Source organism: Lonchura striata, chromosome 4 (genome assembly GCF_046129695.1).
Source record: "Lonchura striata isolate bLonStr1 chromosome 4, bLonStr1.mat, whole genome shotgun sequence".
Taxonomy (NCBI): Eukaryota; Metazoa; Chordata; class Aves; order Passeriformes; family Estrildidae; genus Lonchura; species Lonchura striata.
Window position 1 is genome coordinate 72,752,985 of NC_134606.1, and position 25,508 is coordinate 72,778,492.

At 48.0% G+C, this 25,508-nt stretch overlaps 1 protein-coding gene and 1 long non-coding RNA gene across 7 annotated transcripts in view; one reads left to right on the forward strand and one right to left on the reverse strand.

Annotated features, from left to right (window-relative positions):
• The window catches only part of SLC4A4 (solute carrier family 4 member 4), a 125,175-nt gene extending 103,885 nt beyond the window's left edge, over positions 1-21,290 (forward strand). For all 6 annotated transcript variants that reach the window (XM_077783080.1, XM_021529552.2, XM_021529553.3 and 3 more), the window contains 13 exons: positions 1,782-2,053; positions 4,155-4,225; positions 4,441-4,629; positions 5,625-5,738; positions 6,095-6,256; positions 8,004-8,182; positions 8,912-8,984; positions 12,387-12,455; positions 13,655-13,828; positions 15,679-15,840; positions 18,312-18,408; positions 20,185-20,264; positions 21,178-21,290. In XM_077783080.1, coding sequence (XP_077639206.1) covers positions 1,782-2,053; positions 4,155-4,225; positions 4,441-4,629; positions 5,625-5,738; positions 6,095-6,256; positions 8,004-8,182; positions 8,912-8,984; positions 12,387-12,455; positions 13,655-13,828; positions 15,679-15,840; positions 18,312-18,408; positions 20,185-20,228 — 1,606 coding nt within the window. In that variant the 3' untranslated portion in view covers positions 20,229-20,264; positions 21,178-21,290. The remainder of the gene's footprint in view (positions 1-1,781; positions 2,054-4,154; positions 4,226-4,440; positions 4,630-5,624; positions 5,739-6,094; positions 6,257-8,003; positions 8,183-8,911; positions 8,985-12,386; positions 12,456-13,654; positions 13,829-15,678; positions 15,841-18,311; positions 18,409-20,184; positions 20,265-21,177) is intronic.
• A 2,540-nt stretch (positions 21,291-23,830) lies between these two features.
• Positions 23,831-25,265, reverse strand: LOC144246239 (uncharacterized). Its single transcript, XR_013339909.1, has 2 exons — positions 24,859-25,265; positions 23,831-23,926 (listed from the first exon to the last, which is right to left on the reverse strand). It is a non-coding gene; the product is annotated as an uncharacterized LOC144246239 (long non-coding RNA).
• Between the last annotated feature and the right edge of the window lie 243 nt (positions 25,266-25,508).

Genomic DNA, 25,508 nt, shown 5'->3' on the forward strand with positions numbered 1-25,508 from the left:
GTGCTCCGTGGTGCTGGCACCGGGGGCCAATCCTGCAGGACACAGTGCTTTTCCACCTGCTCTTTCAGCTTCAAAAGCACTGCAGGAATTTGAGGAGTAAAAGCCAAAATAATACAGTTTAACATTTTTGAAGTTCTTCAGTGGTGTGGAGTCAGTGTACCTGGGTTTCTGCCAGCTGCCTTCAGATGGATGGGACCTCCTGCCCCCTCAGGCACTGACTCCGGATATTTCAGAATTGTCACTCAGGTCTTGTGTTTTTATTTTTTCCCTTCTCTTTTTTCCAAATCACTTTGTTTCTTACTTGCTTCTTGCCCTCTTCCAGGTCAGGGCTTCTGACTTCAGAGAGTTACAGCTGGCTGAGCCTGCCAGTCCCACCAGCTCTTGTGTCCTTCCACAGAACAGGCAGTGGCCTTCCTGGCAGGTCCTCCTCTGCTAAAGTGTTCCCTAAAGTGTTCCCTTTAGGCACTTTTTCATTCCTAAAAGCCCACCTTTGGACTCTGTGTTGGCACAGCACCTCAGCCTCAAGCAGTAAACAAGGGAGGCCATCATTCCCAGAAGGAAATGATGCAGCTGGGTGCATGGTTCTCCATCCCCTGCCATTCCCAACACCAGGGTTTGTCATAGAATATTCCCAGTTTGGAAAGGACCTATAAGGATCAGCAAGTCCAACTCTCTCTGGCAAGACTACCTAAAACTAAACCATATGACTAAAAGCACTGTCCAGATGCTCCTTGAACTCCATCAGGTTAGATGCCATGACTGCTTCCCTGGTGAGACTAGACTAATATGTTCCAGTGTCCAACCACCCTCTGGGAGAAGATCTTTCCTTTATGTCCAGTCTCAGTCGATCTGTTGGAAGGTAGGAGGGCTCTGCAGAGAGACCTGGAATGGTTGGATGGATGGGCAGAGTCCAATAAGATGAAGTTTAACAAGTCCAAGTGCCCAGTCCTGCATTTTGGCCACAATATCCTCCTGCAGTGTTATAGGCTGGGGATGGTGTGGCTGGTCAGTGCCCAGGCAGAGAGGGATCTGGGGGCACTGGTTGACAGCTGGCTGAACAGGAGCCAGCAGTGTGCACTGGTGGCCAAGAAGGCCAATGGCTCCTGGCCTGGATCAGGAACAGGGTGGCCAGCAGGAGCAGGGAACTCATTCTTCCCCATGCTCAGCACTGGTAAGGCCGCACCTCAAGGGCTGTGTCCAGGTCTGGCCCCTCAGTTTGGGAAAGACATTGAGACCCTTGAGCTCATCCAGAGGAGGGCAACAAGGCTGGTGAGGGCTTGGAACACAAGCCCTGTGAGGAACAACTGAGGGAGCTGTGGTTGTTTAGCCTGGAGAAAAGGAGACTCAGGAGTGACCTTACACTCTGTACAACTCCTTGAAAGGTAGTTGCAGTCAGGTGGGAGTCAGTCTCTTTCTCCAGGAAACAACCGACAGAACAAGAGGACACAATCAAAGCTGCACCAAGGGAAATATAGGTTGGATATTGGGAAGAAGTTTTTCACAGAAAGGGTCATAAAGTTCTGGAATGGTCTGCCCAGGGAGGTGGTGGAGTCACCATCCCTGGATGTGTTTAAAAAAAGATTGGATGTGGCACTTGGTACCATTGCCTAGCTGAGGTGTTTGGGCTGGATTGGACTCGATCTTGAAGGTCTCTTCCAATCTTGTGATTCTGTGATTCAACTTCCCCTAACTCAGCCTCATTCCATGTAACATCTGCTTTGTATTTCCTGATCTTATCTAACCCAATGTTTTCCTTTCTCGCCACCCTTGTCTTGTTGCAGGGACAATGATTTTGACTACCTGGAGTTCCGCCTCTGGATCGGCCTCTGGTCAGCCTTCCAGTGTCTCATTCTCGTGGCCACCGACGCCAGCTTCCTGGTCAAGTACTTCACCCGCTTCACCGAAGAAGGATTTTCCTCCCTGATCAGCTTCATCTTCATTTATGATGCTTTCAAGAAGATGATCAAGCTGGCAGATCATTATCCCATCAACTCCGAGTTCAAGGTGGACTATATCACTCATTACTCTTGTGCCTGTAAACCACTAGATCCAGGTAAGGGAGTGTTCATTACCTTTGCAGTTTGTAGATAGGAGGTGGCCTTTGCTCTCCTTTTCCCTTCTGCTGCAGCCCAGATAATAGGTAGATTATTCCTTCTTTATCAGTTGCCTTCAGATATCCTGTCTTAGTCTCAGGAAGCTGAGAGGTAAATTTCATCCCAAGTGGAATGTCAGTGTTGCAGCAGAGCTCTCGTTAGGGGTAGAAATGAGTCAAGACACAGACTCTTATTCAACAATATGAAAAGGGTCCCAGTTTATTCTTCTCTGCATCTGAGCCATCCTGACTGACTACAGCAAGCTCCTACTGTTGGCTTCCCTGGCAGACTCTGACTGCAGCTATTTCCTGCTCAACTATGACTGCATGTATTAGTTTGCAGACTCCAGCAGCAGGCTCTAGCTGCAGGCCCCACGCTAACCTCACCACAGATCTTTTACAGCAGCAGCTTTCTTTCTTATTTTGTCCATCCTCTAGTTCTCAGGGTTGTTCCTTCTTCCTCGGGGGTCTTCCTCCTCAAGGTCCGCCCTGACCAGCCAACTCACCCCTTTTATCACACTTATCTTTAGTAGTCACAGCTGTGACCTGTTAAGGGCAAGGCTGTTCCTCTTCTTTGGTAATTAGAACAACTGTGACTTCTCAGGGGCAAGGTCCCTTCCTGGGACCCTTCTCCTGCACCTACATGTCACAGTACAGCTGGCCTTAGTAGGACTCCTCCAGAGAGCATCATGACCAGTGGAGAAGCCTGTTTCTGTACCCGAGTCTCCTTGCATCCTTGTTCCAAATGGCATTCCTCTGAGAATTCCATGAAGGGGCAGCAGTAGTGGCCAGGTCACTGCTGTGCAGCTGAGGTCACTGCCATGGAGCTCAGGCCACTCCTGTTTCAGGAGCTGGATTTATTCAAGGCGTTACCCAGACGTGGGTGGTTCCCACCTCCTGGCTGCATGGATGAGAGGGAAAGCACAAACAATTCCTTCCTTTCCAAGAAGGGAAGTGTATCCCCAGGGCAGCCTATCTCTGGGGCGTGGGCTGCGCAGCAGATAGAGCTAGTGTACCTATGGCTCTGGGAACAAAGGGTTACAAAACCCAAATCCAAACTAAGAGACACTGGCTGTACTATTAGGGAAGCAGGGACCACTCCTAGGATCCCACAAACAATGGGGAGTGAGTAAGAAACTTGATCTGTGCCCAGAATAAACTGCAGATTATCTCAGCACACCTGTCCAACAGGAAAAGCTGCTGGCTGCTCCTTGCAGGTGTCGGGAGCTGGTTCCCTGGTGCTGTGTGCCTGCCTTCCCTGTTAAACCCAGGACCTTGGTGAGCACATTGATTCTCCACTGGAATGGCAGAGTGATTTCCTTTTTGAAACTAGGACGATGGGAATGGTCAATGCCAAACTGGAAGTCTCCACTTCCCATTGAAACACTTGTGGCTCTCCAGACATCCAAGTGAAAAAAGTTTATTTATGCAAAACCTCAGTAAGCCATGAGGACAGGGGCCACGAGCCCATTTGCAGGAAGGATTCCATTTCTAAATGAAATTTCAAATTCATTATTCCTAATGCTTCAGAAGCCACAGAGAATGCTGCTCCTTCTTTCAAAGAAATTATCCCCATCCTGTTGATTTCAATTTCTTGCTCTCTTTTTTCTTGCTTTTAATTCAAAACTGTGTTTATGCTGGACACTGAATCACATTTTGCTTTTCTGAGTATCTTTAACGTTGTGCTTGCATTTGAAATTAATCATTAGGAGCACTCTGTGTGTATTTAATTTAATCCAGAAATCATTAGGAAAATATTGGAAAGCTATGAAATATTATATTGTCTGTCTGGTTTTTTGTGGTTTTTTTTTTACCATCAACTCAAAATATAATCCCGTTTGGGTTATGTTTCACTCAACCTTTTCTTTTTCTGTTTTGTGAGTGATTGATGATTGAGGCTTTTGAGTCTCTCTGAAACACTTGTGACTCACTTTTCTGGAGCAAAGATGTGGCAAACAGCTTGACAGAGTCAAGAAATTATTTAATAATTGGAATTGGCTCTCCTTCTTATCTGTTTCCTGCATCCTGATCACCATATTGCCTTTTTTCTTTTCTCTTGCAGTTAATAGCTCATTACTTAACAGAACAATGGTGCTGTCAGACTATGAGCTGGTCTCTCCCTCCTCTGAGCTGGTGAGTTCCCCTTGGGAAGGCAGGGATCACATGGACTGAAGTCTTGTGGTGCCACTCTGCTGGCAAGCTCTGGATAGTGAGGAGTTCTGTGCTTCCATGATTTTTAGCTTCTGCATGATGCCTCCCTGTTCCTCTCAGATGCTCTGTCACCATTCCTGTCCCACCATGAGCTGAGCATACACAGCCTTATGGAAACGTTCCCTTTTCTCTTGCAGGCCAACACCACCATTGACTGGGCAGCTCTGACAGCCAAGGACTGCTTGAAGTATGGGGGTCAGCTTGTGGGCAACAACTGTGACTATGTCCCTGACATCACCCTCATGTCTTTCATCCTCTTCTTTGGCACTTACACCTGCTCCATGGCCCTGAAGAAATTCAAGACCAGTCGCTACTTTCCCACAACTGTAAGTATCTCCTGTCACTCCATCAGGTTTTCTGCCTTCCTTTTGGAGTTGCTGTCCTGCACACAGGGAGAGATGCTCTGCAGGGAAGCAGTTGGGATAAAAGTGCAACTGGTTGTTAGGTCTGGTTATCAGAGGTATGCCTGGGATTGCTCCCAGTGGTTCTGGAGAGCAGAGGTAAGGCAGCAGAAGAGCCAAGAGGAGCAGTAACCTGTTTGGGTAATGTGGCAGGGATTTCAAAGGTGCTGAAGGCAACACTCCCAAGCTTACAGGCAGGTCTTGGGTGCATCTGCTTGTTTTGTCCCCTGGTGAGGCTCCCAGGCCAGGCATACGAGCCAAAACCATTTCTCTGTGAGACTGCCCCATTTCTGGCATTCCGACACACAGGGATTTATCCTGCCTGGATGTTTACTGTTCCACTGTGTTACAGTTGAACCTCTCTTATTTTTAATCAAAAGGAAACAAATTCCATCTGGACTGGAATGCAGCTCAATTTATCTGTAACCATGTGAACCCAGGAAACCTGGAAGGAACAACAGCTCTAGAGAGCTCACACAGTTCCAGGCTAGCACAGTGGTTCCTGACTAGTTAAATTCTGGGGTCTGATCAGTGGCAGCTCTAAGTTGTTGTATTCCAGTTACTTCAGAAGAGCTCCAGTCTTAGGGATTTAGCTGAGAAGCCTGGTTTGTTTTCCTGTCTGCTTAGTTTGACTTATTACTTGAACAGCAAACAGTGTAATCTCTGCCAGTCCTTGAGAATATCTAATTTGTGCAAGTTTGTGTTGTTTCTGTGCTTTCATTTAGGTTTTCAGAGAACACAGTAAAGTACCAAGGCATGTGTGGCAAGTGGCACTGGACATGATGGTGGGCATAATTGTGGGAGAAGAAATGATGAGCTTGTCTTGCCTTGCCAGGGTTTGTCATGTAGACACTAAAGCATGGATGAAATGGTGTTCCGTGGTGCTAACTCCTGTGGTTATCATACCATGTCTCTTTCAGGCCCGGAAGCTCATCAGTGACTTTGCCATTATCCTGTCCATTTTGATCTTCTGTGGAATAGATGCCCTGGTTGGTGTGGACACACCAAAACTAATTGTGCCAAGTGAATTCAAGGTATGTTGTCGTCAGCTTGTTTGCTGGCTTTTGGAAGAGGTTCTTTTTCCCTCACACCTGCCCTGTATGGAGTGCCTTGCCCTCAGAATGGGAATATAGTCAGAGGTCTGGAAAGGGCCTGTTTACTTATAGGATTAGGAGGCTTTTTGTTAGCATCATTTTCATTGGCTGGTTTATCTCCTAAATTCTGCCTCCATACTTGGAGCCTTTGCTTGGTGTTAATGGGAAGGATGAAATTGCCACAAACCTGAAGTGTCTCCCAGGAGCTCCAATGCGGGAAGCAAACCTGGCTTTGGGACTTCATCACCTCTGTATTGCGCCTCTAACACAGGCTTTCTTTTCCTTCTCCTTCCAAGCCGACCAGTCCCGAGAGGGGTTGGTTTATCCCACCTTTTGGAGGGAACCCCTGGTGGGTGTACCTGGCAGCAGCCATCCCTGCCCTGCTGGTGACCATCCTCATCTTCATGGACCAGCAGATCACTGCTGTCATCGTCAACAGGAAGGAGCACAAGCTCAAGGTGGGTGTACCTGGTGCACGTGCAGGGGCTTTTCCCCCTGCCACCTTCGTTCCTCATGGACATGAGCCTCTTCCTTGGCACTGGAAAAGTGGCTTTGTGGCCAAAGCTTCACAGTGCTGTCAAACACCAGCAAGAAGCTGGAGAGATCTGGAACATAGCAAAGGCATAGCCCCAATTGCATGTTATTTAAAGAAGAGCTGATATGTAACAGCCTAAGATGTAGTCATGTTTTTAAAATAAATTTTCCAGGCCAGTGATATGCAGTTTTTCTTGCCTGTAGGTTTTTTTTTTTTTTTCCTTTCCCTGTACAGTCAGTTCTATTGAAAAATATTAAATTCCTGTAAAAGAAGATTCTCCCTTCCTGATAACAGGGCATGTTTCAAATGGTCTGACCCATGGGATTCATGGCTCCCTCAAAACACAGGTAATGGTGGGTCATTATTTAGACACCTGCTTCATGAGTTACTGGGAGAGCTGTTGGAAATGGGAAGGGAGCTTCTGCTTGGAAAAGAGGAGGATGTTTCAATTCATGTAGTCACTGTAAACATTAGACAAGTAATGTGTAATTTAAGACCATCCTGAGCCCAACCTGGAGGAGAGAGTTTTGAAGTACCTGGGAATGGGAAAGGTTTCTTATGCACAGTGATGAATGCTGGCTGATAGTTTTAAAAAAACCCTCATACCATCCTTGTTTGCTACCTGGATCTAGGCAGATAAACTCAATACTGGGCCCTCGTGTTCCTCAGAGATGGATAAACAGTTTTAGGTCTGTCTCTTGCACCTAACCAAGCAGACATAGCTTTTTCTTCAACACTGTAAGAAAATATTCCCTGTTTTTCCCTCATGAGAAAGAGGCCCCTCATCTTTGCAGCTTATGAACCACTGAATGTGGTTTTGTGTCAGCACTGGCTGTACTTTTTTAGTAACAAAAGTTATAAACACTCCAAGAAAGTAATGTTTGATGTAAAATGTATTCCCTGCTTCCTTTGTTTATGGTGTGAGTATGGTATTCTGTGGAATTGAGGGTTTACAAGCCCCATCTTATTGTTCCACACCAAAAAACACTTCTACGCACAAGATCTGCTGTAGGAAAAAGGTGGTTTTTTCTGCTCATCCCTTGCTGAAGTGTTGGCAGGGTATTGCTGGGTGCCCATCCCGGTGGCACTAGCCAGCCAAGGTAAGCAGCGCATGTGTCAGGAAAACAGTGAGGACTATTCAAGAGGAGCTGGATTGCCCTCCCTCCTGGGTCATCCTAGGCCTGAATCATTTGTTTTTTCCAATAAAATCAAATTTAATGGGATTTAAAAAAGGTTAATCTGTTTTAAAATAGCAAACTTAAGAGGTATGTCTGCTGTTTTTCTGAAGATCCCTTTTCTTGGTGGCTCTTTTGTTTCTTCTCTTCTTCTCTTGGCACTTGTGACTGCTGGAATTCCTGGTTTATTTCATTAAAGGATTTTAAAAATAGAAGATTAGAGGTGTTTGAAAAGGAGTCAAGATCAAGGGCAGCTTTCTCCTTTGGGTAGGGAATGAGGCCTCAGGTGTTCTTGTTGCACTTCTGAAGGAGCCTTGGGTTGTGTCCTGAGGGAGATGCTTTCTTATGCTATTCACAAGATCTGATGTATTTCTGGTGTTTGGCTCTGTTGGCCAGGATGTTGCAGGAGAAAATGCTGCCTGTCCGTTGTGCCTCTGCCCTGCTCTGGAGACCTTTGGAATAATTAAGCTGAAGGTTGTTTGTCTCCCTCCACAGAAAGGTGCTGGATATCATCTAGATTTGTTCTGGGTGGCCATTCTGATGATTGTCTGCTCCTTTATGGGGCTGCCCTGGTACGTGGCTGCTACTGTCATCTCCATCGCTCACATCGACAGCTTGAAGATGGAGACAGAGACTTCAGCCCCTGGAGAACAGCCCAAGTTTTTGGGAGTGAGGTATGTCCCACCAGGAAGACTTAATTATCTCGTTTGCCTGCAAAATCCTTTAGTACAAGAATTTTGTGTGGCCTTCTCCCTATTTCCGAAGCAAATTCCTTGGGCAAGCCCCCATGTGGCTCCTCCAAAGTTTCCTTGGCCACATCAGACACAGTGTTCCTGTGTTAAAGGAAATAAATTTTCTGCAGACTTCTCTGTCCAGGGAATTTAAAAAAATTCCTTATCAAATGTAATGGTCAAATATACAAACCTGTCATACCTAGTGCAACTAGCTTCACTTAATGAAACTTCTTTTCCTGTGTTTGGATGCCTTAATTAAGTGGTCTGAAGCACTTCTAGTGGGATTACTCCTGGAAATCAGGCAGCTTATTTAGGTAACTAGATGGAAATTTTATGGCTTGACTTTCAGCATTCTGCAATATTGCAGTATTTCTGGATGTGGGAAGCCCTGTGGGTGCTGTTGAAGGCACATGTTGAGCACCCCGTGAAGGTGTGAATGTGGGAGCACTGCCGCACCTTTTGTGGTGCTTGAATGGGAGCACGCTGCCCCAGGCTCAGCTGCAGTGCTGCGTTGATCCCCAAACAGTGTAACAAAACTGTCTGGAGGTTTAAAACAGAGGTCTGGGTCAGGATCCAGCCACTTGCCTGATGCTGTTGGCTGCAAAAATGAGTTTTGGGGATTCCTGTTGGTATTCCTGTTGTGGTCCTGACTCGGTGATGTTGTTTCAGGGAGCAGAGAGTCACCGGCGTCATTGTTTTCATCCTGACCGGGGTGTCTGTCTTCATGGCTCCCATCCTGAAGGTAACAACTGTTCACACTTCTTTGAAGTCTTAGATCCAAACCTTTTGGAAGGAAACACCAACATGGTTGTAGTGTGCTGGAACAGTGACCAAGTTCAGGGCTGGGGTTCTTCGGCGCTGTGGTCTTCTTAATTTTAAAGTTATTTTTCCATGTTTGCATAAAGTTAAGTTCTCTTTTTTCTTTTATGATTTCTTTTATACCACTACTGGGCCTTTGTTTTATGGAAAACATATTCTGGATAAAGCTTAGAGTATGGAAAACATGTTTCTGAAGGAAGCAGTGCATTTAAAGGGCATTTCTTCATCTCCTGAACCCTTTTTATCCTGTAAGTTTAGCCAAGGCTCTGGACAGATGTGCTGCTGATGGACCATTGCATCTATGTAGGTTGCTGTTTTCCAAGACCAGAGATTTGGTGGCATGTAGCCATGGAGAAATGCATCCTTAGTGGATCATCAGATTGTAGAAGGAAACTGGAAAACCTGCTTATGCCTCTCTTTGGAGGATGCTGCCTTCTCTGGGGATAGTGATGGAAGTGGTGCCAAGCACGGACATACTGTCCAACAGGAGATGTTGGCTGCAGGAGCCCTTATCCATGGATCCACAGGCTGATGGTAGGAGCAGAATATGTCAGAGCAGCAGCGCTGTGCATCGTAACCGTGGGGCCGAGCAGATGGGTGTCTGGAGGAGTGTTTCTGGAGGCTGCACATGAGCTTTTGGAGACTGCAGGGGCAGCAAGGCACGGTGTGATGTGAGCCTGAGGGGAGGAGGCAGGCAGGGAGCAGTGACTCTGCCCGTGGAGGGAGTGGAGACAGTGGCTTTCCAAGCCAGTGTGGTCCTGTTCTTCATTTCTAAGGCCATTTGTACAGCCCGAATTTTGGTGTCTTGGGTAACAGTTTCCACTGCCACACAAAGAGGCATTTCCGTGCCTTTCATTTAATGCTTGATTGTGATAATCCTGTCTTTTAGTTTATGAGTCCTTTCCCTGCAAGATCCCTCTTCCTCTATTCCACTGGGGTCTGTTACTTCCCCTGTTACTGCTTCAGTCAGTAATTATTTGTCTGTGCTTCCCCTAAGACAATGTGTGGGGAAGATCCTCGCTGGAGGACGCCTGAGGATAAGTCAGCATGCTGCTGGCCCACGTGCCAGTGGGAAGGACCTGGCAGGATTTCAGGACCTTTAGCAAATTCCAGTGGCAGGGTGCTGCTGGAGAGAGCTGTGCTGCTAAATGCATTGCAGAACATTTCAGTCTTCTCCTGCCAGCGGCAAATTGAATGCTGACAATCTCAAATTTAATAAACCAGGCAATCCACTGAATAATCCCAGCTTTGTTTGCTGAGGGCTTTGTGGTTGTTGTGCTGGTTTTGGATGGTGATGGTGTTTCTGCTCAGCCAAGGCAGATTTCCACGGAAACATCCTTGGCCCTGCTAGGAGGGTGATAGGCACTTTTCTATAAATACAGTTTTAGTCCTGTTGGCCTGCAGCAACTTTGCTTGGAGCGCCGAAGCCAGCACCCCCATCGTTAGGGAATACTTCACCAAGAGAAAGTCTTCCAAAATGACAGAGCTTGCTGCTCTGCAGGCTAAGGTACTGAGGTTTCACCTCGGGATGAGCTACAGGATTTGGCATCATGGAATGGTGAAATCATATTCACACATTTTTCTTATTTTAAAAAACCCCATGGAAATAAATAGAGGGGGAGGAGAGGAGAGCAGTGAAAACGAGCTGGCAGGCTCAACTCTTGCTTACTGTAGTTACTATTGTGTCCTGTGACATCCCTCATATACAGTGAAGACTTTGAATCCCGTGATCACCCACAGCTTTGGGAACCCCCGCTGGGTCCCCGTCCCTCTCACAGCAAAGGTGTTGGCAGAGCCCATGCTGCAGAAAAGGCATTTACCTTCGAATGGGAAATACCAGTGTGGCTCACTCAAAGGAGCAAATAAATCCAAGAGCAGGATGAGTTAACAGTTAAGAAGTTCACAGGAGGGGACAGGCAGTGAGACTCAGGAAGGAAGGAGAAATGCAGGCAGGGAGGCTTTGGATAGCATATGGCTGGGTGACTTTGGTGCTCATGTGCCCCCAGGGAAATGCCTGCTGGAAGGGATGAGCAAGGTGATGGGGAATATGCTAAAACACTGGCCTCTCTAATGAGCTCAGTGCAGGGGTTGGAAGGGGAGGGTTCCTAGTGCAGGAGTGTTGGGAGCAGTAGGTGCTGTGGCCTGGCTGTGGCTTACATTCAGTGGCAGCCCCCTGGCACTGCACTAGGGACTATCCTTTGGAGCTCATTCCATCTTCCCTGGGCACCAGTAAATCCTACAGAGGCTATTATTCACCCTCTGCCTGTGGTTTGTTCCAAGCATCCCTGTTCCTGTCATGCCAGGCTGGCTGCCCACTTCTCTGTGAGGGACAGAGACTCATTCCAGGGAGCTTGTCTGCTGCTCTCCTGCATCTTCCTCACTCCCAAAGTGAGATGTGCCCTTTGTGGAGGTATGGGCAGCACTTAGAACTTTGAGGGAGAAGAAAGTGATTAAAAGAACACATCCTGGCAACAAAGAAGGGAAGTGAGTCCCATATTTGGGAGTAATTCTGGATTAATGTGTGTGAGAGATGGAGCAGGCAGAGATTGGGTTGGCATGGCTGTTGTTGCTCAGGTGGGACTCCAAAGAACATCCTTTCTGCATGGATTTGCATGGCTTACTGAGCTGGACTGAACATGGAATCACAGGATTGTTTCAATTGGAAAAGCTCTCCAAGATCACACAGTTCCACCAGCCACCAAAGTCACCACTAAACCATGTCCCCAAGTGCTGCTTTCAAATTCCTCCAGAGATGGCAATTCCAGTACTGCCCTGGAAAGCCTGTGCCAGGGCTTGACAACCCTTTCTATGAATGTGTTTTCCTAATATCCTACCTAAACCTTCCCTGGCACAGGTTGAGTCCATTTACTGTTGTTCCATCACCTGTTACCTGGGAAAACGGGGTATACCACAAACTACAGAATCGTGTTGCCTTTTCTCTGCCTTCTGCTTCCAGTCACACCACAAATCAGAAATGAAAGGCAGTTTGAAGCTCACTGGAACACGTTTGCACACCTGTTCCTTAACTTGCTGAATGACTGGCATCATTCCCTCTGGCTCTTGACAAGATATCCAAGTCCTGGTGAAGTGGGAGAGTGTGATTGCACAAATGTCCTTGCTTCTCTCAGAACACAGCAGGAGGATTTATGTTTATTCAGCTTTATTTTGCTTTTTGACTTCCATGGCTTCATTCCTCCGTGTTGTCCACTCGTGGGTGCAGCCTGAATTGCTGACAGGCTGGGGATGCTGTCCCACCATGTGCTAACGGTGCGTGGCGTACGGGGAGGTTGCTCACCTGGGCTCTCCTGCTCTTCTTGTCCCACAGTTCATTCCCATGCCTGTGCTCTACGGTGTCTTCCTCTACATGGGAGTTGCATCTCTCAACGGCGTGCAGGTGAGTCCTAACCAGCACAGGGCTTCTTCCACAACCCTTTTCCTTCACTGCCTCCTCCTCCTTCCCAAGAAGCCCATGGAGGGTGGCAGTTGTTGGCAAACTTTGCCACAAACCCGGGTGTCCTGAGATGGGAGACCAAGGGACAGTGGCCAGGTGGGCACTGGCAGTGCCGGGGGTGCTTTGTGAAGACCTGGGTCCATCTTTGGCAACCAGGATGGGGCTTGGAGCAGCCTGGTCTAGTGGAAGGTGTCCCTGCCCATGGCAGGGGCGTGGAACAGGATCCCCTTAGGATCCCTTCAAGCCCAAACAATTCCAGGATCCTACAGGCTTCTGCCCCAGCTCTGGCTTACTCCCAGGGTAGTTTGGGTCCTCTGCTGCAGACTGAAGGCAAGGAAGGAGGATGATTTATGGCAGCGGGGCTGCTCCTCAATGCTAAGGAGCAGGGACATTGTTCTCCAGGGAGGGGAAGCCACGCCCCTCTCTTTGTCATTGAGGAAATCTTACATAAGGAGCCATTCTCATGCCTAGTGCCTGTAGCTGGCCCAAGGAGGCTGGAAGTGGTTTTGTGGCTTTCTGGCACCCTGTTAATTGTGGCCTTTCTTTTTCGTGCCGGGCTGTGCCTTGAGGGGAAGGGACTGCCTGTTCTGTGAGCCCCAGAATTCCCTCAGGCTTTCTGTGAAACAGCTCCAGCTTCCATTCACTGGTGCGGTTCCGTCTGGTCTGGCTCCGGTAGGGGACAACGAGGGGATTGTCCTGCTGGCCCCGGGGCTGGCTCTCCTGGAGGGGATTTCCCCTGTACCGACCCAGGTGGTGGGGGGACTGGGATCAACAGTGGTTTTTACTCAATGAGAAATCCCCATTTTGGTTTAACTCCAAGTCCATCCGGTCCAGCACAGGGCAAAGAGACATTGCTGGGAAAGCTGCCCGTCTTCCTTGCTCTTCAGTGAGGTGCTGTTCTGTTTTCTGCCAATGCAATGTCTGCCCTCGCCTCTGTTGACCTCTGCTCCTGATTTATTTGGGAAAAACAAAAGCATTGTTCTTAAAGGCTGAACGTCTTTCCTTGGCAGGCGCAGGGAAGGGGAAGACAGCAAAAATGCCCCAGAGTGTGATGCTGACCCTGGTTTGGGCATTCATCTTGTTTTCTGTCTTTCTTGTGCATCATGGGTTTCATTTCAACATCTCTTCATTTTCATTTCCAGTTCATGGATCGGTTGAAGCTGCTCTTGATGCCTCTAAAACACCAGCCTGACTTCATCTACCTGCGCCACGTCCCGCTGCGCAGGGTCCACCTCTTCACCTTCCTGCAGGTGGTATGCCTGGCCCTCCTCTGGATCCTCAAATCCACCGTGGCTGCTATCATATTCCCTGTCATGGTAGGTGCTGCTCTCCTTCACATCCCTCAATTTCACCACAGCCTGCTCCTTCCCTGCTTCTACACTCCTGTAAATGTACAAATCCAACCTCTCCCTGCTGAGTGTCTGGCTCACAGTTCCACTCACGGCACTCATGTAGGACTGCACGGCCTCAGTGTGGCTGTGGCTGCCTTTCCAGAAATCCTCTGGAGGAAAATGAGCCTGGAAAGTTAATTTTTCCCAGGAAAGTGTAGTTAGTGTTGACTATTCCTGGCTTCCAAGGTTAGATTTGCTGTGGTTTCTCCTTGAGCTGCATGAACCAAGGAGAGGGGCATAGTTTTTCTGGTTTAGTCCATGCTAGCTACCAGATACAAAATGTCTCCCTGGATTTTAAAGAGCACAAATTGACAAAACCAAGAAGGAGGCTCAGCACTAAGAGAGGTGCCAAAGGGAGAGAAAGGGAATGTCTCTTTTCCTTGGACTCAAATTAAGAGACACTAATGTTGTCTACCATCTATGTGTGACTATTCATATTGTTACTAGGTCTATAGACAGATCTCTGGCTTGGAGATGGGTCTGACTTGGGCAAAGGCAAAGCCTTATGAAACTCCTGAATAAATCTTGGTCCCAGATCGCCTAATTTCAGGTTTATGGACAAGTAAAATCTGAGCTGTGGGGGCAGGTAGGAGCTGCAGTGCTTATTTAAGGGAGAGAAGGAGGGAGGCAGAACCAGGTAAAGAACAAGATGGTGAAATGAGAAAAGATGATGCCAGTTAAAAAAAAATCCTCCAAATGTTCCTGCTGAGACACATATTCCTGGGAAGGATGTTAAAAATCAGTAATTCTCACTGATGTGGCATTCCATCACAACTCCATGGCTGTGTTGCACTCATGTTGGAAGCTGAATCTAAAACCTTTTTGCCTATGTTAGAATCTGAGTGAAACCCAAGGCTGATAAAGTTTTTTAGAATGGTGCAGACTTGGGAAAGGCACAGCCACAGCTTCCATGGAGCTGGATATGATGACAAAAGCTCAATTTTCTGCACTTGTGAGCAAAACACTGCAAACTTCACTTTGCGAGGACGTGGCCAATAGCCAGCTCCCTGTTTATTTGGAGGAAAGGCATGGTCAACACAGTAACTCATAGTGGGATGGTCACGGGTGTCTGCGTGGCGTCGTTCCACCCCTGAGTGACTCCTCACGTCTGTAATCGCGTCTTCGGTTACGCAAGTCAGAGCTGGAGATCTTTTCCTGGGAGTTGTTTGTGCTGTGATCATGATTGCTTGGGACAAAGCTGTCCTTAAAGGCAGCCCATTGGGAATAGGTTACAGCTGCCAGCCTGTTGCTGTACCCAGTGTCCATGTAAGCACACGTTTCAGACACGCCCCTTCCTTTCTTCCCAGCGCTTTTGTTGCAGTCTTGCACAGAACAAGCTTTTACTCCAGTTTCCTGCTGCCACAATCCCAGTAAACTTTATTCTGCAAACTCTGGGGGCGTGGATTGGCACTTGTCTCATTTCTTGAGAGTTCAGCTGGGGAAGTGGTGAGAAATAAGTCAAGGTTTTATTACTCAGGCTGTCCTGTGAACCTGCCTCTAAAAGTAAATGAAAGTGCTCATTTTTTTTCCTATTTATTTCCTAATACAGGAATATTATATACAAGAGTATCCGCTGCTTCTGATATTTTCTGACATGAGGCAGTCACAGCACAACCTCTTAAGCTGACACAGATGTCCCAGGTGTTCACCACCTTCTTTGTATGTTCATTTACAGCCAGAATTCAAGAGTGTGGGCTTAGAAGCAGAGCTGAGAGGAATGCAGTGTGCCAAGTGAAAGGTAAAATGTGACTGGGAATCCCTCTCTGCCTTTGCAGATCTTGGCCCTGGTGGCAGTCAGAAAAGCCATGGACTACCTCTTTTCCCAGCATGACTTAAGCTTTCTTGATGACGTCATTCCAGAAAAGGACAAGAAGAAGAAAGAGGATGAGAAGAAGAAGAAAAAGAAGAAGGGCAGTATGGACAGTGACAATGATGATGTAAGGAGCTCTTGTCACATTGCTGCTCCCTAGGTAGCTAACCCCCAGCACATTCCATGCCCTGCCCAGTGCTGGGGCTGGACATTTAAGAGCCACTTTTGGAGCTGATAGCTCGGTCTTCCGCTGCTGCAGCAAATGGATCCTAAAGAAAACTTAATTCCTACACTGCCTTCCCTTTTCCAGCCTGTGGTGGGTGGTTTGTGCATTGCTAGGAATGAAATCACACTTTCCAAGAGCACCAGGTTCCTGCTGAGATGCGATGCCCCTTGCTAGAATGCCTCTCATCACCCTGCTGCCTCCTCCAGCTTCCCTCCTATGCCTTTCTCCCCTTCATTGTCTCTTACATTTTAGGAGGAGAATGCTTTTCACCAGCAGCTCTGGTCCTACTGGGGTTTTTTTGGGCTTTTTTTTTTTTTTTTTTTTTTTATATTTTTGTAATGGCTCTTTTGGAAAGCACCAAATATATGTGATTTGTCCTACTGCAGGAAAAAACTGCTTTGTGTTGGTAGAACTCACCACCTACATGTTTCCTGAGCACCTGTGCCCTCTGCAGTACACTCTGGTCCTACCTCAGGTGGCAGCATGCCCTAAATAGTGAATAGTGACCCAGTTAGACCAGACTCATGTGCCTTTGACTGTTCTCTTTCCTCCTGTATATATAAGAAGAAGAAATTTAGTCTTGGTGCCTTTAAGTGTTCTCTTGCTCAGGTCTAACTCAAATCCTTTAAATTTATGTTGAAGTGCTAAACACACTCTGTGGTGAGTTCTAAGATTGGTGTCACTTCCTCTGCACATGTCCAGGGAGAAGGGCCTTTCCTGGGCTGTAGGGAGAGGTAAGGTTGCCTGAAGCTGGAAAAGAATTCCCTTTTAGCACAGCAGCAAGAGCAGCTGGGAGGGTTTGCTTTAGTTCAATCAGCAAGCTGCCCTGTTCCATCATTGCTCTGCTTCCCAGGGCGAGGGTTTTCTTCAGCACCTTTGAGCAAACCCAGATGAGAGTAAAAGAGGCTCTGCTGAGCAATCAGCAAAGGTTTGACTCCATCCCCTCCTGCTGACTGGTGTGAATCCAGCAGCATATCCCAAGCCATGACTTCCCTCTCTCCAGTACATTTTAAGATATTTCCTCTCTTCCCAGGCTTTTCCTGAATTCCAGGTGCATTAATAAATCTAATGGATAAGGCATATTATGCAAAATATTGGTTCTTAACTCTTGCTGGTTTTTTTCAGCACTTGCTTTTACCAGCTTCCTGAACTTACAGCACTGGGCATTACTGACTGGATTTTTTCACACTTTCCCTTCCAGAAATATCCACCCCCAGAGTTAATCCTGTGGGATCTGGGTGGCAATGCATGGATCCAAGTTCAGCCAAGGGAATTACTGGGTGTTGCTTGTGCTTTATTTGTGTTATGCTTGTCCCTCAGCCTCATAAAAATAGTCATAAGGAAACATGTTGATATTGGAGTATGAAATAAGGCACTGGATATCAGTTTTATTAAAAAATAAATGAAAAATAAGAATAATAATCCAGGGAGAGCCAGTCTCTGGCTTCCTTAGTGTTTTCCTGCCCTGACTGGAAGATCTCCTCCCTCCACCCTGGTGTTGTGGGTCTGGTTCTCTTCAGGAACAAAGATGTCCCAACATTTCTGGCAAATCCCACCTTCTTGCCTTTGCCAAGTTAGGCAGTAACAGCCTTTCCTTGGCTATGAGGAGTTCCCTTTATTTTTTAAAAAAGCAAAACAATTCCAAGCAGCTCCTATTAAGCAGAAGCAGGTGGGTGACAGCAGGCAGGGGGGTGTAAAACCCTGGCAGTGCCCCAGCTCTGGGGGAGCCCAGCTTTTCCCTGTGCCCCATCCTGACCTGGGTGCTGTTTCTCTGGCTGGGCCAGGGTTACAGAATTCTTCCCAGGGCTCTGGAACTGATGAACCAGAGGTGTAACTGAGACTGAGTTTGACTCCACTTGCATTAAATAGGGAGCTGAGCCAGTCTGATGTAGGGAGCCTCTGCCATGTCATATCTGGGCCCTGTAGAGCAATTGGGAACAACCAAAGGCTTTTACAAGAATCCCAGCAGGATAAAGGGTTTGGAGGAGCTTTTCCAGCAGCCAGTGCCCTGCTGTGTCTGCCCACAAATGCGTTTTCCATCTCTATTTCCTGCAGCCGACTCCAGGCAGAATGGGATGGTTTCTTTTGAGATGATGGGGTGGGAAAGAGGAGATGTATTTCAATTTATATTCCACAAGATGATTATTTTCTGTTTTATTTTTGGGGTATGAAGGTAATCAAGGGAAGTGGGATGCAGTGGGGAACCAGTGGAATCCATCAGGCAGCTAAGCTGGAGGATGCTTTTTTCTTTTCCCTTCTTTTCTTTTACCTGTTCCTACAGAACTATGTGAAGGATAATTTTAATGTGTGGGAGACGATGAGAGAGAGAGCAGTGGGAATATTCTAAGACCTTTTACACGTTTCTTTCACAGTCTGACTGCCCCTACTCAGAAAAAGTCCCAAGTATTAAAATACCAATGGACATCATGGAGCAGGAACCTTTCCTAAGTGATAGCAAACCTGCTGACAGTGAGTAGAACTGAGCTCTTGCATGCCTGCTTGACTCTGACTTGCACTACAAAAATATATCTATGTCTATTTAGAGTGATTAAAAAAATTTAATCTTTCCTTTTACTTCAGAAGTATTCTCTTGTTCTTTTTTTTTTTTCCTTCCCTCTCCTTTTTAATTTCCAGGCCCCTGCTTTATGACAGATTTTGCTTTTGTGAGCTTTTTTTTTCTTTGCTGGTTACAAAATGAATGTTGTTCCTTCTGGTGCCTCCAATTTAAGTGCTTTTCTCCAGCTCCTGACAGGTCTCCTGGCCACCCACTCTCTCTTCCTCTCCTCTCCCTTTCCCCCTTGGTGTTAACCTGCTGATGGTGGGATTTATTTTTTTTCCACTGAGCCTGGTGTTCTGGATTTGCAGCACTGTCCTTTCACTGTTTGTTCCCTTAGGTGCCAAACAGTAGCAAAAAGCAGCATTTAACAGAGTAATTATTTATTTGTGTCATTAAGCTGCACAGGCAAGATCAGTTGGCCATTAACATATTTCCCTTCTTAGGTGGTTTGTGCTCTTATTTTTGGTTGTAATTTCTGATGTAAATAGCTGTAATTGTTGAATTGAATCTTTATTTTCAGTCATTCCCACTTCACATTTTCCTCTTTTAAGGGAGGAATCACAGCTGAACTTGGTGTTTTTGCCTTTGGGATGACTTTTTAACATCCTAAGGGTGTCATATGCTCTTTTCTTCGGAGGTGGGAGGGGAGAAGTACTAATTAGAGTAACAAATTAGTGCTACTGCCTGGCTAGTGCTTCCTAGGAGCAGGACCTAAACCCCCAGATCTTTAGGTCCTTAAATTATCCATAAGTCTTAAGATCTGGGAACCAGTTTCCTTCCTTTCCTAGAGGTCTCAGGGAATGGTAAGCATTAGCCTGTGGCTTTTAGATACAGAAACACTCAGAGATTGGGTTTATAAAATAAAACCATCGGAAAGGAGGCATTTTCTTGGCTATTCGGATATTCTCAATGTTTTGCTAATGTCAGCACATCATCCAAAATCAGCCACAGGCAACTTCATAGCCTCCTCATTCCATGTTTTTAGTACATTCCTGATACTAAAAACAAACTGCATCCTAAATGTTGTTATTCGGGATTTTAGGAACCAGATGCCTTTTTTCCAACATTTTAAGGGCTAAAATAGTTAAGGAAAAGGTAATTGGCATCAACCTGATTCCTGGGATGCCCTTGGAGATGAAACAGAGAAAATCAGCCATGGGCTGAGCTGTCATTGGTCCGTGTATTTGTATGTTTTTATAATCCAGTATCTTTTTTGCTTGTTTCTAATTAAAAACAATGCAAAATAAAAATTAAAATGCATCAGGCCACTGGAATACCAAAAAAAAAAAAAAAAAAAAAAAGCTGGAATCCAGCACCACTGTGGGATTGTGCTTGAGTGTAGCTCTTTGATCCAGAGCACATTCCTGCTAGTACTGTAAGAGCAGCTTTCCTGCGGCCAGAGCAGGAACAGCACTGTTATCCCAGAACACATGGCTCCCACAGGGCCAGCAGAGAGAAGCCACCCTGCTCCTCCCAGGGACCCGGGTGTGACAGGGGGAGCGCGGGGTAACCGAGTGGGGAGAGCCCAGGGAAGCATCAGGCCCGAAATGGGGAGAACTCCTGGGGAGCTGCGCCTGTAAATCCGTCTGGCAGCTAACAGGGGAAGAGCTTGGCCCATGGATGTGGGCTGGAGCAGCTGAGGCAGGGCTGAGGCGCCCAGCAGTGACACCGAGGCTTTCTTCCCCCAGGAGAAAAATCACCGACATTCCTTGAACGCCACACATCGTGCTGATACAATTCCCTTCCTTCAATCACACGCCATGCCAAGGTAAGCACCCGCAAACGCGCTTTGGAATGATTCCCAGAAACGCACCTCTGCTCCCCTCAGAACACAGCGAATTTCCTACAGGGAAATGTGCTTCAGAATGTTCCTGCAGAACATTCCCTACACTGGGTTGCTGTTTCCCAAGGTGATCATGAACAAGTTGATTCCATAGTTATTCCAGCCCCTGGCAGTGCTTGGGATGGGGAGTGGAGAAGCTGTGAGAGACCTGAAGGCTCCACTGGCCTCCTGGCTGCTGCACTGAGGACTGGTTTGGGAATCAAGAGCAGGAGAAAGACGTGGAGCTACTGGGAGGAGGATTGTTGCTAAGGGGAAATAATCCATTTTTCCATAAAATCTGTGGTGGGAAATATAGTAAATAATAATCTTAAACTGCAGCAAGTAATAATTGCTCAGAGTCCAGTCCCTTGGGGCCAGCTTCGGCCTCCCAGCAGCAGGACTGTGATGTGGAGCAAAGCAAGTTTATTCCTCTGAAATGTCAAAGGTGTGTCTGTGCTTGCAGGTGTCAGACAGGCGCTGAAATTCTTCCCCATGGTGATGCCCGGATTATTTCAATGGCAGTTGAGGGGTATTGTCACAGCCTGGGGTGAAGCACCAGCATGCCCCATCCCTGGAAGTGTCCAAATTGGATGGGTCTTGGAAAAACCTGGTCTAGTGGAAGGTGGCCCCTGTCCATGGATGAGCTTTAATGTTCCTTCCAACCCAAACATTTTGGGATTCTATGAGGCACAAGTGCTGGACACTTGGAGCTCTGCGGTCAGTGAAATGGGGTGGGTCTGCCCGCTGCTGTGAGCAATGTTCAGACGATCTGTGCGTGGGCCTTGCCTCCAATCTGGCTGTGTATTCCCAAAGCCCAGCATTCGTGCCGCTCTGACCTTGTCTGTCTTCTTCTTTGCAGCCCTCCACGAACTCCAGTAAAAGTTGTGCCTCAAATTAGAATAGAACTTGAGCCTGAAGACAATGGTTATTTCTGGAGGAGCAAGGGAACAGAAACTACTTTGTAATTTGTCTGTCTGTTTGATCTTTTACGAATTCATTTTGTCACTAGCCAAATGTTAAGAAGCTCCCTGCTCCCACGGCGAAGGTGACGGAGCCCCCGCGCTGCCCGGGACTCGGAGCGCCTCCTGCTCGGCTCCAAGCGCGGCGAGGGCAGGAGCGTTCCGGAACCGCGTTCCGGATTCACGGCAGCCCTGCGGGAACGCCAGAGGCGCCGGCTCTTGTGAGCCGCCGTTCGTCTGGCAGAACAGAGCTGACCTCCAGGCTAATTCCATGTCTGCTCCCGCTGCTCCGAGATGCTGGAACGTGCTGCTAACCCTCACGTGCTCTCATCTGTAGATAAAAGAGAAGGTACTTCACTCCCAGCACAGACAGACCATTGCCATCGCTGTAGCATGTTTGGAAATGTCCCTTTCCTATGCAATTTTTTTTAAAGAAACACTTTAATGGACTTAATCCGTCAGGTACATGGAAGAGTGTTATTTTCCTAGATTATTTTGTTTAAATTATGGGGGCCTAACCTACGACTTTTTTTTTTGACAATTTTTTTAACCTTTTTTTAATTACTGTAAAGAAAAATGAATTTTTTTCCTGCAGCAGGAAACATATAGTTATGAGTAGTTCTACCTCTTATTTCTAGATGCCAGGCTTTCTGTAAAAAATGTATTGTACCATATATAATGTGATTTTTACAAAAAACAAACCCGCAACATCACACCACAATCTCCAGGATGTGGCATAGGGCTGGATCAGTTCAATTAACACCTTCTGCTCCGAAGTGTCTGTTTTTCTTAGGGTTAAATTGGTTTTTGGACTCTTTTTTTTTTGATAAGCAATCCCTGCTGTCAAAGAGACTTAAATCTCTTGTGATCTTAGAGGAGTCTAAATGGACAGATTAGATGTGGCTGGTTAAAATCCCTGTTGCTGATGGCTGACGTGGGATCGCTCCATGATTTTCTTGGAACACCGCTGTGTGTGTGTGTGGGTGTGCATTGAGAAGATCCAAGGTGTACCTTGGGTCTATACCTCATCAGGCACAGTGGATGAGGAGGAAGATGAAGGTGGCCTGCTGGGAAGTTCATCCTGACACTTGGATTCACAAACATCCGCATCCTTCTGCATCCCACCCCTGTGTACCATCATCTACAGAATTTACCCTAAACCTTGGCTACTCAGCCCCACACCCGGCAATGCAGCAAGACTAAGCAGGCCAGGCATGGGCATCCCAGGATTTTGGGGTGGAACCAAGCAAGTGGACATCACATCAGGAGAGAGGTTTTTCTCTCTGTAGCATGTTCATACCGGTATGTGCATCTAAAGGTGTGTTTGGGAAACTGGGCTTCACCAGGATGTAGGGAAACACACTGAAAGCTTCGTCCAAAAATAAAAAACAGAACAAGAAGAAAAAGTACCCCAGCTCTCAAGGCAAATTCCCTAATGGAGACAATCCCAGCACAGAGGATGGGCATGTGCTGTCTCTTGGTCCTTGTGAAACCAAAGTCTGGGTTGGTGAAGTCAAGAGGATTTTCTGATGGTGCTGAGACCTTAAATGCCAAATTTTAGTATCTGCTCCCATACAGGAGCCACCACCTCCGTACAGCCCCTGCTTGCTCTTGAGGGGTCTCCCCTTCAGTTTCCATGAAATCTGTGTTGAGTATCCCAGGAATCCGGCTGAAACCTGCTCTGAAAATGCTGGGGAGACCTGGGAAAGGCCTGAAGAGGAGCAGCTCTGGGATCCCTTCTGCTGCTGGAGGACAGGTAACTTGGGAGGTGTGATGACAGTTTTAGCCAGTGCTCTCCATCCCGTGGTGAACAGCACTCCTGGCACCCAGTGGGGACACAGGCTGGAGCGTTGCCTCTGGAGCCCACAGGAGCCACCTGTGGGATTGCTGCACATCCTGCCCAGACCGTGGATGTGGAGCAATCCCAGAGGAGAGGTGCCATCAGGTGGGGCAGGGGCTGTCCCGGTCAGTTCCGTGGGCACAGCTTCCATCCACTGGTGCCAAACACCAGGTACCTGGTGACCTGTCTCCCCAAAAATGAGGGCTTTGCTTCTGAACCGTGTTAAATGCACTTGAAGTGTCCTGACTGCTGTTCTAGATCTTTCTCTCTGTGTTGTGTTTTTTGTGTTGTGCTGAGGGCAGCGCTGCAGACAGGACAAAGGGTTCTGCAGCTTTCCATGAGAAACAGCCACCTCTGGCGGCAGGAAGAGCCTGCAGCATGGCAGGGAAAGGTTCTCTGCGTGCAGCATGCCTTTGAGAATAACTAGAACGTCCTTTCAATCCAAACTAGGTTTTTTTGTCGCAAAAGCCTGGGTGGGCACTTCAGGGAGTAAGTGTGGAGACTGACCCAAAGCCCTCCAAGATCAGAGGCAGCCATCAAAATTTACCCTCCCCCAGCAGATGTGAGGTCCCAGCTGACGGCGGGCCCGCGATGGCCACTGGCCACAGCCAGCTCCGTGCCAGCCCCGCAGCGCCCTGGCCGCCGGCCGGCGCTGCCCCTTCCCGGGGCCGATGCACCTTTTATCCGTATTTGAATCCAGTCGCACTTTCAGCTACTTGTATTCTTGTTTTTAATTCTCGTAAGTCCGTGTTTTCTTTGGAGGACAGAACAAGGACTTAGGATGAAATGAAGTGGATCAGATGGTGGAACTAAAAGGAAAAAAGCAGAAAACATTTCAAACATATTAAAGTGATTTTTTTTTTTCAGTAATATAAAAAATGAAATTCCTTATAACATTATAGTATTTTACAGTTTTATGAAGCTTTCTATTGTGACTTTTATGGAATCAAAAGATGAAGATGATGAGATATTTTAGCATTTATATTTTTCAAAATTAAATAAATGTATACTGAAAATAAAGTAACTTTATGCATTTATGGGAGAGTTCATGTCCATTTTCCCTCTTTACATGCCAAGTCTTGTCTGATCGAATCGAGATCCCAGAATCAGTTTGGTGATAAAAGGAACTCCCTGACACCCTAGTGTTGTACCCACTGAAGCATATTTTGGGATATGGGGGGGAGCGGTTGGATGTGGAGAGTGGCCAGAAGGTCTGGGGATGGTACAGCATCTCCGTCCAACTCCTGTCACCTGCGCACAGGGAGGGTGTGGCAGGCCAGTGTGCCTGGGCTTCTCCATAAAACCTCTGGTTTCTGGGCTGAAACTTGCCATGGTCAAATTTGCTTTCTGAACGTGTTCCTTGGCCAGGAATAACCATTGGAGGATGCAGGGAAACAGCATTGGAGCCTCTCTGGCTCCAGCAGCGTTATGAGTGCACATGCCTGTGTGTCCACCCCACTGGCCCCTGCCCTCTGGGCCCCTGGATCCCTCCTTGCACACCTCTCCCAGGACAGCACTGGGAGGTGAAGGCACCTTGGCAGAGTGCTGGGCTGCAGGCTCCTCTTGGGATCTGTGCAGCCCCTGGGATTGGTAGCCCTGAGGGAACTGAAGATCATCTCAATCACCAAACTAAAGGGAGAATTAAGGGTCAGGAGCTGATCGGGATCAATCTTAGGGGTCGTTTCCAATCAAAATGGTTTTATTCTGGGTTTGTAACCTGCCCAAAGGCAGTACCACTCACCTGGTGGCATGGAGAGCCACCTCCTTGCCACTCAGCTCCTTGTTGGTCAGCTCTGGTGCCTCTGGAAACTCTGGAGCAAGTACTCTTGGTAGCTCCCAGGGGACCGGGGACGTAGATGAGCCCAGCGGTCTGACAGGTCTCACCTATTTCAAGAAGCAGGCAACGGGCATGGGAAAAATGCAGCAGGCGGAGACGATGGAAAGTCCTGGTGGCGGCCCGGAGCGGCTCCTCCCGCTCACGGCCATCCAGCCGCGCTGGTTCCGCGGGGCGCGACGGGCGAGAACCGCGAGGGGCTGCGGCCCAGGGAAGGGACGGAGGGAGGGAAGGCACGGAGGGTGAGCCGCGCGATGTTCCGGCCCGGCGGCGCGGTGCTCTCGGGGGGGGAAAGCCCCGGGAAGAGAGCGCGCTGCGGGAATCGGGGCTGGCCCTAGCGGGGGCCTATCTACACGGCGCGCTACGGCGGGACCGCGACCGGGGCCGGGGGTGCGGGGCCGAGCGGAGCTGGGGTGTGCCGGGGGTCCCGGGCCGTGCCGCCTCTCCCCCGTCGGGCCCGGGATCGGTCCCGGCCCGGGGTGGCCGCGGGGGCGCTGCCGGGGCCGGGATCGCGGCGCTTCCCGGGGCGGACCCGGAGCCGCCGCGGGGCCGGGACC